This window comes from Polypterus senegalus, chromosome 3 (assembly GCF_016835505.1).
Source record: "Polypterus senegalus isolate Bchr_013 chromosome 3, ASM1683550v1, whole genome shotgun sequence".
Taxonomy (NCBI): Eukaryota; Metazoa; Chordata; class Cladistia; order Polypteriformes; family Polypteridae; genus Polypterus; species Polypterus senegalus.
In genome coordinates this window covers 110,003,388-110,020,717 of record NC_053156.1, presented here as the reverse complement: position 1 = coordinate 110,020,717, position 17,330 = coordinate 110,003,388, and the positions used below count along the sequence as shown (strand labels likewise).

Here is a 17,330-nt window from a genome sequence, read left to right as displayed (position 1 = left end):
CCAATAAGGCTAATCACTTTCCCAAACATGGTTGTGTTTGGCTAATTTCTGCTGTGCATGTCACATTTTTTTCTTAATATGGCAGAATTCACAGAAGGGTAACTGGCTGAGTGTTTCATTGAGGTCTAACCTTGACAGCTTGAAATATACAGTAATTACAAAGCTGTTATGTAAATAAACAGATTAATTCCCAAAGAAGCATGTCTCTTACTTGGATGTTGATTTGCTTGTCTTGCAGCATCCTCTGTAGTTCCAAAAGGCTGCCCTTGAGGGTGCGAAGCTTGTGGGAAAGCTGCTCTGCCTCTTGCCTGGAATGCAACTTCCCCTCCATCAGCAGGTTCTCGCTATGCACCGACAGCTCTGACAGGGAGGCCACCTTGTGCTCAATCTCCATCAGCATGTTCTGTAGCAGACAGAACAGGGAGGCAAACTCAAACATACTGCTTTGATAAGAGAGGTACAGAGAAGGGGTTGGGGGGACTATCTTAACCCCGGAGCACAGGTCATAAAGTGCTCCATTTTCCAGACAGCTTCTCTTTCCATTGCTCCTTGTTTTACATCTTCAGTGATGTGGTAAATCCACTTTTTAGTGCCTGCCATGACAAACTGAATAAAGGAGTTTAAAATTTTTAGACCTCTTTAATGAATTCCACTGTCTGGCTGTATCCGCTTTTGGAACATTTCATTCTTTCAGAAAGAGCTCTGTGCAAAGCCTCCAAATGTATTGTTTGCAGCCACATTAAAAATGAAACTACATTCCTCTTAGCAAGTCATCACTCTTGTTGCATGTATATAGAGACCTCTTCCCCATCCCCCCAATCAGTAAAGCACTTTACACTGGAACCAAGTAACTCTGAGACCCCTAAGATATGTGTGTAATCTTCTTATTAACAGGCCACCAAAGCTTAAGCAGTCAACCAATTATTCGCTGTGTTCGGCTTATATATTTGTTTATGGCACAGTCGAGTATGTGCGGGACATTTCAGGGACCCTGGAGACAGTTAACTTCACAACAAAAGAATCTCATTTCCCCTGGCAACTATTTTTCTGCATACAAAGACTTGCTCTGACAATGAATGCTCACTGTGTTGGACAGAAGAATGGGCAAAGGAAAGATGAGTTCAGAAATCTTCATAATGGGTCAAAAAAAAAGGAACTGAAGAGCAGAGAACCAAAATGAGGAAATCCACATTTGACCTTAGCTCCACCTGTTTCAGCTCTTAGTCTGAAAGATGTCAATTATAAATATACAGTAACAATACAAACATTTAAATGTTAAAAGTGTAGTTAATTTCAAAATACTGCAACATTTAAACTAAAAGGTTGCTGGTTCATGGCCCACTCAATGGGTTACTAAATAACTATGAGCAAGTCACTTAATCTGTCTATGCTCAATGTGTCAAAATATGAAATAAATATTAGTGATTTATTAGTCGCTTTATGTAAAGTGTATACAGAGCGATGTGACATATTCACAGATAAACAGTTTCACAAAGCTTTGACATTCTAGGTGAGTTTTCTTACATATGTATTTGCTTATAGAAGTTGTTTTTTATAGTTTATTTTAAGGTAATGGCTATCATTGACATTTACATAAAAAAGCACTTCTTTTAAGTCTCTCCTTCTTGTTTGCTATTAATGCTGGAAAAGATTCAGGTTCTCATGATGCAGTAAACTGAGCCTGAAAGTTCTCTCCATGTCTACTGATGTGCAATTTTCATTTGGTATTTTGCTTTTCCTCACCCATCTCAAAGAGTTTCACACAAGGTTAAATTTTGGTTGTTATCATAATGGTTTCTATATTTCCAAAAACGTCTGTTCAGAACGGTTATTAACCAGAATTAGTATGTGAAACAGAATTGATTATGAGGACAGAACAGGGATCATAGCGCAAAAGAATTTAGAATTCAGCTACTACAACAATGCAAGATGACAAATTTGAATAGAAAATACAGACAAACCCAAAACGTTAAAAACTGCTTTAAATTGTGAGAGGAACTGTCTTCTTTTAACTACCTTCTTTTTTTCACTGAAGCAAATTTAAGATAATTCTTGGAAATGTGGCTTAAATAAGATGGCATCAACACATACCATTATAGCAATCAAAACTCACAAAAGAAAAAGTTGTGGTATAGCGGGGTCCACAGCTCTCATCAAGAGGCCAGTTTTAAATAAATAATCGCCGCGCTTGCAGCTTAGCGAGGGGGCGTGGTGGTTGAGTGGCTGAAGCAGTTCTAGGGGGATTCGTGGTGTGGGCGTTCCTCACCTAAGTGCACAGGTGAGAAACCGTCCACATCTGTAATTGTTCCCAGGAGCTGCTGATTGCTACAGCTGCCACGTCCTCTTCATAAATAGAAGTGCTAGGCGGTTTGAAAAGAGAAAGAAACGGAAGTTGCATGGAAGAAGAAGGCAAGAAGCAGCAAGGAGAGAGAGCCGGTGTGAGCGAGAGGGAAGGAGAGCAAGCGAGCACAGGCTCGCAGCTGGACAGTGAGCCCTAGCAGGGGTGTTTGGCCGACACTAGTTGGGGCAGAAGGAAGCGGTCACTCCAGCTGAGCGATCAAGGAGCTGGAATGACCGGAGAAGAAGGGCTTTTGGCCGCGTAAGGCCAAGAAGGCAGCGGGAGTCGAGAGGCTTGGATGTAGAAGCCCCAATGTGAGCATCCTGGACATTGGGTTTAAAGCCAAGTCTCGATCGGGAGAGCAGAACCGAAGCCAGGGATCTGGTAGCCTCCAAATCAGTCATGTGGAGAGATGGCCAGCTGCAGAAAGGGTGACTCTCCTGTTGCGTGGCCCAGATGGGAGAAGCAGGAGAACCGCCAGGTGAAAGAAGCACCAGGCTTTGTGTTGTTTTTAAGAGACTGCTTCCAGCATTGATTTAACCTCGTTTTAAAGCATTGTTTTTTCTATTTATTGGATTTTTAACCTCCACAATAACACCAGTTTTTATGGAGTATTTATTTAATGATTTGGAGGCACTGCACTTTATTTATTTGGACACTTTGTTTTTGTTGATGTTTTAATAAAAGCACTTGGCACTTTTTTACACCATCCCCTTGCTCCATTTGTTGTGCCTCACTGCCAAGCTCATCAGTAACATTACCGATGGTGTCGGGTTCAGGGCTCCTGGAAGCGAGATGGGAGCATGCAGCAAACCTGCATCGTCACAAACGCCAATGATACCATCATTGCATTATGCAAAAACTGGAAAAAATATGGCAAACAAATAAAGTAAACTGGGTGAACCACATGCTTACTCACCAATAAGTGAGTGGGTGTGTTACATGAATGTGCTCTGTGATGTGTCTTTTTCTCCATTGCTACCATGAATAGTCTGTCTGTCACTCTGTCTTAGACGAAGTTAGTTAAAAAAATGGATGGACAGACAACCTGCTCCATGTGGTTCTAATAATGAGAGCTCAGGATGGTTCAAAAGAACAGCTGTTTGGTTACTTCAAAAGGAAAGCTAATACTTTCTGTAAAGTAGGAATTGTTTGATGCTTATTTGTTGGTCTTTTGTGTTAAATATTCGGTCCCACAATGGTTGAAAAGCAAAATAACTAAAATACACAGTTCCTTACTAGCCTCCAAGTTTGAATATCTGATTAACAGATCACAGGACAGTGTCTCCTCTCTTCCCAAGGGATCTGTGCATTCCGGAGGGACTTTGGGAACTGAGTTTCATTTCAGAAAAACCCAAACTTTGCCATTAAATACCTACACCTATGTTTAGATGTTATTATTTTATTTTAGCTCTACTTTCACAATCATCAGATTTTGAAACCTTTACAACTGGGTCTTTGTTACTTAATTAGCATCTTGATAGTGGAATTCCTGATAAATATAGAGAAACAAAACTACATCCATAATGATTTATATTAATACTTCAACTATCAATAACACATAATCAGATTTGCTGGTAATAGCACAATATTATTTATCACCGGCAACAAAGACAATAAACAGAAATGGAGATAGAACTCAGCATAACATGGTCCTTGTAGATTACCCACAATAGACCTACAGTATTTATTTTAAAGACCAAGGTAATATGTAATATTTTAGCTATAACCAAAGTGTTTCTTAAAACTATGAGGAAATATTTAGTACCAGATAAAACTAAATCATAGTTACCTGACAATCAATGAGCTGATCCTCCATGTCCATGTGTTCATCAGATGACTGCAAGGCACTTTTTAAAGAAGCCTTTGTGCTATGCAGCCAAAGGTCTAGCTCATCTGCTTCACTATGATATCGCTGTAAAGCCTGCTGTTGGCGCTGTTCCTCTAGCTGCTCAGATAATTTCTCCTGAAAGATGAATACACATTCTAAGTAAATCAATGTTGAACATTATTTAGTTATATAATGTTCTCATACCACTGCAAGATCATCATGGACAGACTGAAACCAACCAATGCAGAAATTGAAACTTGTTGGACCCATTAGCTGCAGCTTTGAAATGCAAAAAGGATTTTATTTACTGATTACTTTGCTGAAATTGCTGCCTCTTTCTCATTTGAGGATGAATTTTGTCCAAATATTTACAAAAACGTATCGATTTTGACTATAGATTCAAATAGCAAAACTCACATAACCACTTTCTGGAGTACAATGGCGAGTCCACTTTATAACTTGTTCCATTAAGTGGAAATTGCCTGCCTTGTGTGAAAGAAGTGATATATCTAAAAAAACAACCTAAATATAAAGTCGTACTCTGAAACAACTTTTTTTAACACTCACCTTCCAAAAATCACAGTAAAAATTGCAAGATGTAAGACTACTGCATGATTTTAGATCTCACCAGTCATACAGGAATTAGGAAACTGAAACCTCTAATTTACAGTTATTTCACCTATGCTACAGGGTAGAGCCACATAAGAATTTCTTCAGGGGCTGTGGCAGTAATAAATCTTTAACTAAATGTACAGCTTTTGTCACACTTTGTTTTCATTAAAGCAAAAGATTTCAGGTTTTTAATGGAAAAACAAACTTGCATATCTCTAAAACAATATGTTTTTAACATTTTGGGAAAAGATGTATTTGTGTGCCTGAAGTAAATATTTCATGGACAGTACAACTCAAGAGCAAATTTACTGTTTCTTATGAATTTCCCCTTGGGATGAATAAAGTATCTATCTATCTATCAATCTATCTATCAAAATTTTGTGGACAACTTAAGACTTGATTAGGTTTTATGTTAATTTCACAATACCTGGCATATAGTAAACTCATACTGTATATTGTACTTGGGTTGTAAATATGCAGAAAGTCATTTGCTGGCCACATCAGATGTTTCTGATCTGTTGCTAGTATTGCATTATGGTCAAAATTTTAATTTCAATGTACTCCTGACATTATATTTCAATGTAGACTTGAGAAAGAATCTAAGTTTCTGGTTGAAATGTGTTCACACAGGACTATGTTAAATTATTTTTTTTCAACACCTGTGTATTTTGTCATAGTACAGATGTACAGCACACATCTAGTTCTGATTAAGTGTTAGAGAAGCTATGAGATTTCAGATCATACAGTATGTGGTACTTCATTATGAAAGTACCAGCCACATCACATGTCAAAGACAAGTAACAGGAAAATTTGATATCTCTAGCCCCACATGTAGCTTTCCTTGGTATCCTCATGTGTCTGAACCTCTCTTGATCAGTGCTCTCTGTCTCAAGTGCATTCTTGTAAAGTCTGCTTCTCAGACTCTGTCATTCAAGGTGCCTTGCTTACCTCCTGCTCACTTTTAAACTTATCAACTCTCAGATTGCCTTCTATGCCATTTCTCCTCCTTGTGTGTATCAACCTCTTTTTTCCCACTCTACCTCTTTTGATTGCATCACCAAAATCAAACTGACTTATCAGAATGAAGTTAAACTGACCAATCAGATTGCTCTGTCAGACCTGGCACATGTACATAGGCCATAACCATTTATTACTGTGTATGGTAGATTACATTTAACATAAGTTAATAGATCTAGTAAGAAAATAAAAAAGGTGGAAAACTCAGTGCTAGCATCTAGGTTAGTCGTACATTACTTCACTTGTTTACTTATAATACACTCAGTTGTTTATTTTGGTCAACATAGGTAATTGAGCATTGCTCCTTGGTTCACTGGCTTGTTAAGGTGATACATTACGCAGCATGTACATCCGCAAATGGCTAATTAAGGGTGGGAGAGAAGATATTTTATATAGTGAGAAGCTGCCTTAGTAATGACACTGGTTAGAGCTGAAGGCATAAATGCTACATCTGTTGGCACATTTTGTTTAACTTCTGACTGGGATATCCACAACATTTAATATAGCCTACTATTGAAAAAAAACATGAATTGTTCAATGCATGTTTGCAGGAAATCTTTTCTCTCCTCCAAACTTTTACATACATTTTGATGCAAGTTGATTTACATTTAAATACCTACAGCGGAAATGATTCCTGTTTTCCATCTTATTCCACTAGGCCTGATTTTTGTCATTTACTGTATTTAGAAACGAACGTCAGAGTGTGGTGGGAGTGCCTCCAAGACTCAAGAGTCATTTCCTGGATATTTTTGGCTCAACGTCTTCACTTTTTTTGGAGGTGATGCAGCTTTCAGAAATTATAAGTGCTTCCAGTCAGGAAAAGAAATCTCTTTTTTACAATCGTATTAAAAGCAAACATATAAATACAGTTACCTTGACAACCGTCTGGAGTAAAAATTATTTTAAAAGCTCAACATTGCATGATATAAGAGGAATATATTTGTATAATGAAACAGTATCAAATAAAAATTGTCTTTTTGTGAAGATTTTTGTTAGTGATTTTGAAACAATTGGAAGTTCTTTGCTATAAAGATATAAAGATATTTGCATAAACACACACACATCTATAGGTTACTAACAAAATACAGTAGCGAGGTAAAATTAATATTGCTTCAACAACATTTTGGTTTTAGAAAAATTATGTAATCAATAACTCATTATGTTTAAGATAATGTATAAAAATACCACACAGTTCCATTTGCTCATTGTGCTGGCTGCCATGGCTCTGAAAAGAGACTTTTGGAGAGGGCTGATTAATTGGGCACATTTGGCATAAGCTTTAGTGACAAAATACTGCTTAGCCTGGCCATGTTTCAAAAAACTTTTGCTTTAGTGATGTTGCCGGGGGTATTAGAGGGAAAGACTTCAGCAGCTGAAGACAACTGTACACAAAAGCACAAACTCCTTAACTGTAATTTCAGTACATTGATTACTGAGAAAAAAAAAACAGATAAGCAGCTCTTTGTCATTTGACAATCTATGAGAAAGTTTAACCAACAGTCTGTTGGGAACTTCACAAAGCATGAATCCTTTAGTCGAGCATTCCAGAAATTTGTAGGATTGAATATTTGTTTCACGCAGTGAAAAACTGTGGTAATACTGTTGTGGTCTGTAGTATATACATATTCCTATCATGTTAGGTCTACTGATGCCCCTTGGAACTCAAGGTAAATATCAATGGCTATAATAACAATTCTGGGTGATCACATATATCTTATGTTATTTCAGTTATTGCATATATGAATAAGAGAGATAATGTTTAGACCAGTTCTAGAAAATGTCAGACATGTTTGCTTAGGGTCAGAGCTTAAAATGAATGTGAAGATCCTTTGTTTAGCCAAGACCATGCCTAATTCAACTGTTGGTGTGGCAGTTGTGTTCAGTTCTGCATTTTTATTTGTCATTATATTTATGACAATTGCTATTGGACTGACTCTTCTATTTTTTGTTTCATTTTTTTCTGCTTTCTCTGGGGCACAGCTTAAAAACAAACAGTAGCAGCTATCACTAGAGTATCATTCAAAAAATGGCCTTATTTCATTACTAATGCATCTTAGGCACCTGAGTGGATGGTGTTGTTTTAGTGATTTTAAAATTGCAGAGGTTTTCTTGGGAACTGGCTTAAAGTCTGCCAGGCAATACTAGCATGTTGTACTGTGTTAGCTATTGTGGATGTAATGAGAAGTCAAGCAAAATGACACCTTTAATAAGCTAACTAAAAATATTACAAATGGAGACATCTTACTTGAAGAAGGGGCCTGAGTTGCCTCGAAAGCTTGCATATTGTAATCTTTTTAGCTAGGCAATAAAAGGTGTAATTTTGACAGTCTGCAAGATACAGTATCTCAAACCATGTTGGTGGATTTGTTTTTCTGCTTTATGTGGATGTTCTTGTATCATTCTTCTCAATCATCAATAGATACAGTAGATAGATAGATAAAAAATATTTATGATATACAACTATTTGCAAAGTTTGTGCTTGAATGAATTTCAAATTTGAAAAATATAAGCGTACTAGCCATGTGCGCCCAAATACGTTGCGCGTGTTAAAGTTGTCTGTGAAGGGCTCCCTGTTTAAACACGGCTGCCAGTCGTGAACTGGACCCTTCGTTACACAGCATTATGATTATTTTTAAGGGAAACAAAATTACAAAAGAAAACCCTTGGATATTGATTCGATAGGAACGGCCTACTCTGAATCACTGTCCGAATAGTAATTATGTGGTGGTGTAGGAGCATTTCTGCTTCTGTCCGTTCACAGTCTGTCTTGTTTTCACAACGCTATCGTTTCCTCTCACGATCTCTTCTCAACCTTTCCCCAATCTCACAGGTTGCTTTGTGGCAATCCAAAGAGTAAGGCAATATACACGGAGCAATGGTTATAAAAGGGGGACACATAGGTATCCAGGCTCTTTAAACCATAAATAGGGATCACTTCACTGACATGTGAGCAAGCCACGGTACAACTGCGAGACACGCAGCACTCGCCGGCTACAACGTAACTGTTACGTTGTCATTCATTTTACCCACTGTCTTTCTTTCATTCATATGTTACGTAGGCACGTACCTTTTATCTTCGGCAATCTCATTCTCTAACCAGGCCTCAGGAGCTAACCAGCGTAACACTGTCCACCACCCCTTTCGTTATTCCGGCACATTGTTGACATCCGTGAGTAACAACAACGTACTAAACTGGAAGGTGGTCTACGCATGCGTGGAATTCGCGGACAAACAAAGATCAAGATCTAAATGAAGATCTCTTTAGTTAATTTAAAGCACAACAATTTGTTTAGTTTGAATGTCTGTGTTTTGAGGTGTGACTGGAGTACTACAGTCTTCAGTAGTACAAGCCTGGAGGAGATTCTTAAAGCAATGCCTATGTTTTAGCTGTCTCTCTACTGCCATCTAGTGCTTTTTCTTCTAATTCATTCGCGGACAAACAAAGATCAAGATCCAAATGAAGATTATATATAGAGATTTTGTGTGATCCAGAAATACAGTTATATTTGAAGAATGCTATGTAGAAATAGGGCAGTAAAAATTTCAGGACTCCTTTGGACATTTTATTGTTACTGTTACATACAGAGCGTTTATTATGGCTGTTGAATAAAATTTCAGTACAGAAACACCTCATGCATGTTCTCTTAAGTGATTTTCGTAACGCCAAAAATGAGTACACAAGTACAGTAAAAGCTAGATTTTACTAAAAGGCTAATTGTTTTTTTTAATTTTTAATTTTCACAAAAGAGAAAGATCATTAATGCTAATGCAATCATTTTTATAGAACTGAGCCCTTTTACAGTAGCAATAGTAGTAGTTTTGTATGTGTACAGTGAACTACGCAGCATGAAGTATTCATGCATTTTATAATGAGTGCAGTACTATGACAGAGAGACAAACGGAAATAGAAAGACAAATAAGTTTTATAGCAACGTTCCTATGCTTGTATTCCTCCACAGAACAAATGCTTGGACATGTACTCTGTGAGATGCCTCACAATAAAAAAAGAAATATCATCTGCACATTTTTATAAATTATTAAAGTTAAACATGCCTATATCAACATGTTATATAATATGAATAATCTAAATATTTATTTACTGAAGGTGATGTTATTACAGGGCAAAATCCTTCAGAAAGACTAAACAGATCTCTCTCTCTCTGCCACGTGGCCCAAGTTTTAAAGTATTTTCTCATACCCAGTCCTAATTAGTTGGATGTGCACATGTTGGGTGGTGTAGCAGAGAATGTGCCTGGAAATTTTAAAAATACAATCTCCTTATTGGACAGGTTGGTGACATGGAACTCCCCAAACACTATTTTTCAACACAATCCTCTGGCTTGTGAAAGTACTGTACGTGGCCCTGGCACTGCAAGAATTTTTATATTTTCAGAGAAAGAAATTTAACAGGCCAAAGAGCTATGGATGCATGGCACTTGGTGATTAAGTACTAATCGATGTTCAAGTTCCAAAGCTACTTTGCAGATGTTTCAAACAACAGTGTGAACTTCTTTAACACCTTATTCCGTTGATGTTGTGTGTGATTACTATGATTGTTGTTAGTCATTGACCCTTGCTCTGTCATTTCTGAAGACGTTCATCTATTCACACATGCTTTACTGTGACAAAACATATCATCAAGTGGTGCTGGCAGTATTCAAAAAATTTCCACAACTACACATTCAGTTCAGTTCAGAAATACTAAATTATTTGGCTTTCCTGAGTATTTATCAAGGTGACTGTCACCATCAAATTCTATCATTTGAAACCTGAAAACCATGAGGGCTGATTTAGATCATTTATGTTAGGTAGAACGCCAAGTGGGGGCTGGGTGGTCTCGTGGCCCCTGCAGATTTAGTTTTTTTCTCCAGCTATCTAGAGTTTTTTTTATTGTTTTTTCTGTCCTCCTCCATTGGACCTTACTTTATTCTTTGTTATTTAGTATTGCCTAATCTTATTTTTATACTTTTATTTTTTATAAACTTTTCTTTCTTCATCTTGTAAAGCACTTTGAGCTACATCATTTGTATGAAAATGTGCTATATAAATAAATGTTGTTGTTGTTAACCTCACTACTAGTGGCATAACTGAATGGGCTAGGCCAATTATGTTTGAGTGCATAATTGGGAGCATTTGTAAATTAAGTTCACAAATGGGAAAGTGTTTTTGCATACACATACCAGATGAAATATGAAGAAATCCCAAGGCAAATAATTTTTATTTTATAGTTATTTTAGAAAAAAAGAAAGAGTGGGTCTCACAAAACAGGCTGAATTTAGCCATAGGATAAATCACTTGGATTATAAAAATACTACATTGCTATCACCTGTCATGCCTAAAATTGTGGAAACAGAGAATAACCTTTTACTACTACAGTACTGCCAGTTAATTAAAAACTGCCAGTGTTTCTTAAATGGTTTTGAACTAAAGTAAATGGGAAATTAGAAAAATAGAAAAAACAAATAAAATGAAATGTAAAAATGCAGGTAGACACAAACCTCAAGAAGCTGTCTTTTTCCTGATGCTTTCATTCGGATTGTAGACATTCGTTCAGCCAGTACTGTAAGGGTGGATTGCATAGCCAGCTGGTCAGCAGTGTCCATGTCAGGGGCATCACAGGTCATCTCCTCTGAGAAGCATGTTTGGAGATCATTGATCTCATCCTGAAGCATTAAGATCTCATCCATTAAGGCCTGGTAGTGGAAAAGAAAACCAAAAAAGAACTTGGGAATCAAAATCATTAGGATCAATGCAATGGGATGCTGTTATTGAAAACATGTACAAACATCCAAATAATGAATAGAGTACACTTTCATTTATTATATTAGCTTGGGGGAAGTAAACCATCATACCATTAAGTTGACAGTGCAGAGGAATTGGAAAAAATCACCCATGAGTGAAACGCTTACAAAAACAATCAATGGAGTTCTGTGTTCTTCAGTAAGTCAGTAAATTTGGACTTGATAGTGGTCAATGTTTCTCTTTTGAATGCAAATTATCAAGTTCCCTAAGAACTGCTAGTTCACTTTTGCAGTGAAATCAACCATTTTTATTTGTTTCAATTTTGGTAAAAGTTCATACAACATTTATGTATATCAATCTGAGTTACCTTAAAATGAATCCATGAACAATATTCATATACAATATTTTTACGATCTTTAGAACACTTCTACAACAGGCCAAAGAGTAAAAACTGCAGAAATTCACTGTAAATATTTTACACGCAAAATATTCTTAGAATTGCAGCTTATCAGTTGTGTTTGGATGACTAAGGAGAGTAATGCAATTTTTTTGAAAAATTACTATACTTTTTGCTACTTTATTACTGTCTAAACTGTTTAAATGACTGAATAAAGCATTTTTAGAAAATTATTTAATAATTAATATTTAAATAGCATCATCTCTCATTGTGGCACACTATTTAAGACTTTTGAACAATTTTTACATCTCCAGGTTTAATGTAATAGCTGATAAGAAACTCACTCTGGGAAAATTTGGATATTTTACAGAATTGCCACTTGTAACCTTAATACGAAATGAACTTTATTTATTAGATGGATTTACATTAAGCTTAAAGAAATACACCCCACAAAAAATGACATTTGTTTGATATGTCACTCTCCATGTGTGTTTTGTAGTAGTGACCAAGAAAACTTTTTGATATAATGTTTTTATGGAGAATGGAGATTAAAAAAAGTTAATGAGTAAATACACTGGTGACCATCATCAATTTAAAAACTCATCAATTGAATTGTAATTCCTGTTTATGATTTACAGCAATTTGACTAGAATTATCTATTTAAAAATATATTAGCAAAAAAATGTATGTGATTTGCATGTTGTGAACAAACAAATGGATAACTGACATATGAATTATGTGACACAAGTATTGTAACATTCACCCTTGGATATCGTTCCTATTGTTTGCTGTTGTACATCATTAGATTACCACTAGCCTATTTATATCATAAAGTGTTTTTAATTAATCTGCTTTCCATGAAAACATGAGATTAAAAATGTCTTGGTTATCAGTATAAAACATATGGAGTAAGTAATGTATACAAAATATTATTTTTGAGTGGCATCTTCCTTTAAAAACTGAAAAGCGGTTACTGTGCATAGAAAAAAACAAATAGTAAAATGAGTGGCACTAATGGGAATTCTTTTGCTCAAAGCTTTAAAATTTACAAATAACAGTTAAATCAGCCAAATCAACTATACTCAAATTCTTTTTTTTTATAAATTCAATGTCACTTTCAGTAAGGATAATAAATTATTTAAGAAGTCTCACATTTCCAAAGTGTAAAACTTTTTTTGGTTTAAGTGCTAAACTCTAAATCATTTACGGTAAAAGGCACTAAAGATCTCTTTCTGTTTTAACAAGTCTCTTATTATTAACTATACAACATGTAACTCAACAATGGAAATAAATATCATCAGTAAGAAGCATAATTGACTTCATTAAGGATAATCCAGGATAATCAAAAGTAGGGATGGAATTCCCAAAATAACTTAAAGATAATGTAATTCCAGATCTTCTATCATATCAAAATATAAGCAAATATATAAACTAATACTTGCAGTATACAACACCATGACATATGCTTAATAAAGCTTCATTGTATCTGTACATCATCTCTTTAAAAGAACCTGTGCAAACACAGTTAATTATGTATACCATACAGAAAACCACTCATTCATCCATGCTCAAACCTTAATGCAGTTCAAAGTGACAGGGGCCAGAAGGTATCATAGCAGTACCAGGCACAAAGCAAGAACCAACCGAAGAAGGAGTATGATGTATAAAAATGAACAACATGTTCTGAAACTCATGCAACACATTTTTTAATGGTAGTACTTTTTTTAACAAATTGTTTGAACATACTCATAGGTTACTCATAAAAAATAAGAAGCTCAACTAGATGCTTGCCTTTAAATAGTTTCCTAGTGCCTTTGATGCTCCCCTAAATTAACCTGCCACTGCACTTAATGAAACGGCAGCACTTAAACAAATGCAAACTAAAACAAATAATAACAAGACTAAAATGAATCAGCCCTTGCATTCTGTCTTGCCAATTCCGGATGTACCATCTTTCAAATTGCAAACTGACAACCAGGTGTATTTGCTACAATCTTTAATTTTCTACACAATCTGCATCAACTTTAAAACTATTGTTGTACTGAGAAACAATCACAGGAATAGCCTTTTTTGTGCCAGCTGTACTCACAGCCACTTCTTCGCTTATTTAGTAGCCTGATCATCTCTTGATCAGTCCCCAACCTTTTCCTATGTATGGCATCTTTTGAGACCTCAAAAGTGAAAATAATTTCTTTAAGTTCTTGTATATGTTCGTTACTGATTAATTCCCATTAAAAGTGGTTCAGAAACAACCAGTTTTCACAACATACTTCAAAAATATTATTTTAAGGGCCGAGTACACATATTTTCATAAAGGCTAGCTCAGTGGAAATAGAATAGTAACAAGATCACTTCAAATTAACTAGAGAAACAGCTTTAGATATCACCAGCTATATTTGACTGAAATAAAGGAAATATTGTAAATTTTATTTTTCAACCCTTGCAAAATATAATCTCTGTCTAAAGCACAATAGAGGACTATTTTTTATTCAAAAATAATCTTACCCGATGTGCAGCCATTTGACTCTCTGGTGTTTTGTCAGCTTCTAAAGTTTCATTTAGCTTTATTTCTACAGATTCCATCTTTGTAGAGACTGACTGAAGGGAATCCTGGTACTTCTGCTGGCGCTCAAGAGCTTCATAAAGGGTCCTTTGCTTTTCACTGATCTGGAAAAGAAAGAAAGAAAGAAAGAAAGAAAGAAAGAAAGAAAGAAAGAAAGAAAGAAAGAAAGAAAGAAAGAAAACTTTGTAAAATGTGTTTAAGATTAAATTGGTACAATCATCATAAACACATTAATACAAAAAAAAAACACATTAAAGGATCACGTTAAAATACTTCATTTAGGGTAGTTTAAATATTCTAGTTTTGTTTTGTGGTCTTATCATTAAAGACTTACCACATTTTTCAATGTTTCCCATGAACGCTGAAGATCATCCAGCTTGGCCACAGCGGCTGACTCCAGTCCAGCCTCGCTGATCTCCTGACCAGATGTCACAGTAGGTTGGCTCTTTGCAGCTGCTGTCTGCAACTGTTCAGCAGAATAAAGCTTAGTAATAAGCCATATTCTATAGACCTTACAGACAACATAGCACTTTCAAACTGGAGCTAAGTTTTAGTATCTATGTTCATATTAAATGTAGTAAATTAAGAGAGTGCTACACAAATCTCTCTCTTTACACAAACTGTATCAACTTACCACAGAATTGAGCATGTGATGTGGGACTTCTGTTGTTTGCTGTGCAAACAAAACACTTAACTATTGTTTATAAACACCCTTTACTAGTATGGTGTTACATATTAGTTAAAAATACATCTAATAATGTGATATATAGTGATAGTAAAAGGGAAATCTAAAAAATAAACAAACATGAATTCATGAGTGTATGTGTTGTAAAATACGGGTTACAGATTTTAATGGTCATTTATCTCTAGCTAACAGAGAAGAAAATAAGGAAGTTATTTTACTCCTGCTATAGTCTGAAGCAGGGTCTGAAGTGGTGGACGTTGTTTATAGTATGTTCATGAGATGGATGCACCCTGATAAGACAAATCTTCCTTTCCATGGGAACAGGAAAAAACAACAAGAAAGTAGACTCAACAATTTCCTACACATTTGCATTAGACACTTACTGAGCTAAACTACAAAAATATCCAAATTATATCTTCATTGTAGTATCCACATACATAACTAAAGAACTTCACTTATTATGAAAGGCACAGATCTTTCAAATGACTGTAGGTGTGTGCATGAATGTGCCCCGCTATGAACTGCTGCATTGCCTAGGGATTCATTCCTGTCTTGGTCCTGATGCTAATGAGTTGAAGTATGGTCAACTGTAACCCTGAATTGAACTAAGCATTTTTGATAATGAATAGCTGGATACCATATATACGTACCATAAAACCCTTAAAACCTAAAGACCTGAAATGATTGAATGTGAGCTCATGGGTGAGTGCACATTGTGATAGACTGGCAGGGAATAGAAACTGGGCAGCTAAATGGATACATGAAAGGGCGAGTAGATGATGCAAGGACTCTCACCCATTTCAATAACATCAATATGTATGTTCACATGAAAAATATTTGTAGAAACTACTAAATAATAATAGTTGAAATTACTAAGCCTACTTTTAATACAGACAAAGGTTAACAGCAGCCATATTGGAAATTCCAAGGTGAGCTCTAAGAAAGGCCTTTCAATGACACAAACATATTACAAACCTGGCTCAACATCACATAATATAAAAGAATGACATAAAGTGATTTTTTCTATATATTAAGTAAAAAAGTGAAGCTAGTAAAGCAAATGTTTTAATAACTGGCTGAATTTTTCAAGTAATGTTTTTTTTCAGATGTAGGAAGTGAAAGGAAAGAGAGTTAAGTAGGTGAAGGTGTCTCTTTAGGTGACTGCAGAAACAACAGTGTAACTTTCACCGTAGTTGAGTGCTACGGCACAATTATGTATGGGGACACCATATTCTAATTCAGAAATCATGTCTCTTTCCAATTTTATGGCCAGCTACTTTCAGAATGATTTGGTTTAATGATTATGCATTTAAAAACACAAGTAAAAATACACTTGCACTACAGAATAGCCAAAGTCTCTTTCTGGGTAAATGTAGAATTCAATTTACTGAGGAATACAATTTAGAATGACAGTTGCTATGGTGACTGCAATACTGGCTTACTATTGCTTATATTTTAATCACAGTACCATCCACTTCATTCCTGAGAAGAGACACAGGGTATTTCACTATATATTAAATTATGATGAGTTTTTCCTTTTGTTTTTCCTTTTTTTGTCAATCTGGTTAGACTCAATTTTTGGAAATTTTTAATCAGCCAGCCACAAGAAGTCTAATGCTTTCCAAATTGTTATATCCTGAGTACATCGTTTAAGACATGACTTCACCTTGGTTACTGAAATAATGAATCTTACATATTGGATGTTGGCCCATGCAGAAAGCTGGCAGAAAAGATGGCACAAGAAGCATAAAAGGTGGTACCTGGTTAACAGAGGCATCAGTGTTAGCCACAGGTGAGGGAGAACGGCAGGCAGGTGGGGAAGAAATCTCACTGTTGGTACCCTCCTCCCCAGACTCCTCAGTGACAGGCGAGAGGAGAGTGTGGCAGCGACCAGCGGTCATCTGACACGGGGAAAACACACCACCCCCACAGGGAAGAGAAAAAGCAGAGAAATCAACTCAAAGTGCAAAAGGCAAAAATCATTAGGAAGATCAATGTATCAGGTGTTATTTAAAGGTGCAGTAACTAAGTAGATTCTTAGTGCCTTGTGAGCCACCAACAAATTAGTGGCTGTTTATAAGCCAACCTGGTGTTAAAATACATAAACTGATATCATTTTGGGTATGGTCTTAAATGGCATTCAAC

General features: G+C 35.9%; 1 protein-coding gene across 7 annotated transcripts in view; it reads right to left on the bottom strand.

The window, feature by feature from the left end:
- LOC120525468 (nesprin-1-like) overlaps positions 1 to 17,330 on the bottom strand; it is a 305,232-nt gene that overhangs the window by 109,093 nt on the left and 178,809 nt on the right. For 6 of the 7 annotated variants that reach the window (XM_039747791.1, XM_039747789.1, XM_039747790.1 and 3 more), the window contains 6 exons: positions 16,946 to 17,086; positions 14,835 to 14,966; positions 14,443 to 14,604; positions 11,297 to 11,491; positions 4,131 to 4,304; positions 212 to 403 (listed from right to left, as the gene is read on the bottom strand). In XM_039747791.1, the coding sequence (XP_039603725.1) occupies positions 212 to 403; positions 4,131 to 4,304; positions 11,297 to 11,491; positions 14,443 to 14,604; positions 14,835 to 14,966; positions 16,946 to 17,086 (996 nt within the window). The remainder of the gene's footprint in view (positions 1 to 211; positions 404 to 4,130; positions 4,305 to 11,296; positions 11,492 to 14,442; positions 14,605 to 14,834; positions 14,967 to 16,945; positions 17,087 to 17,330) is intronic. The other variant, XM_039747793.1, reaches the window with a different exon arrangement.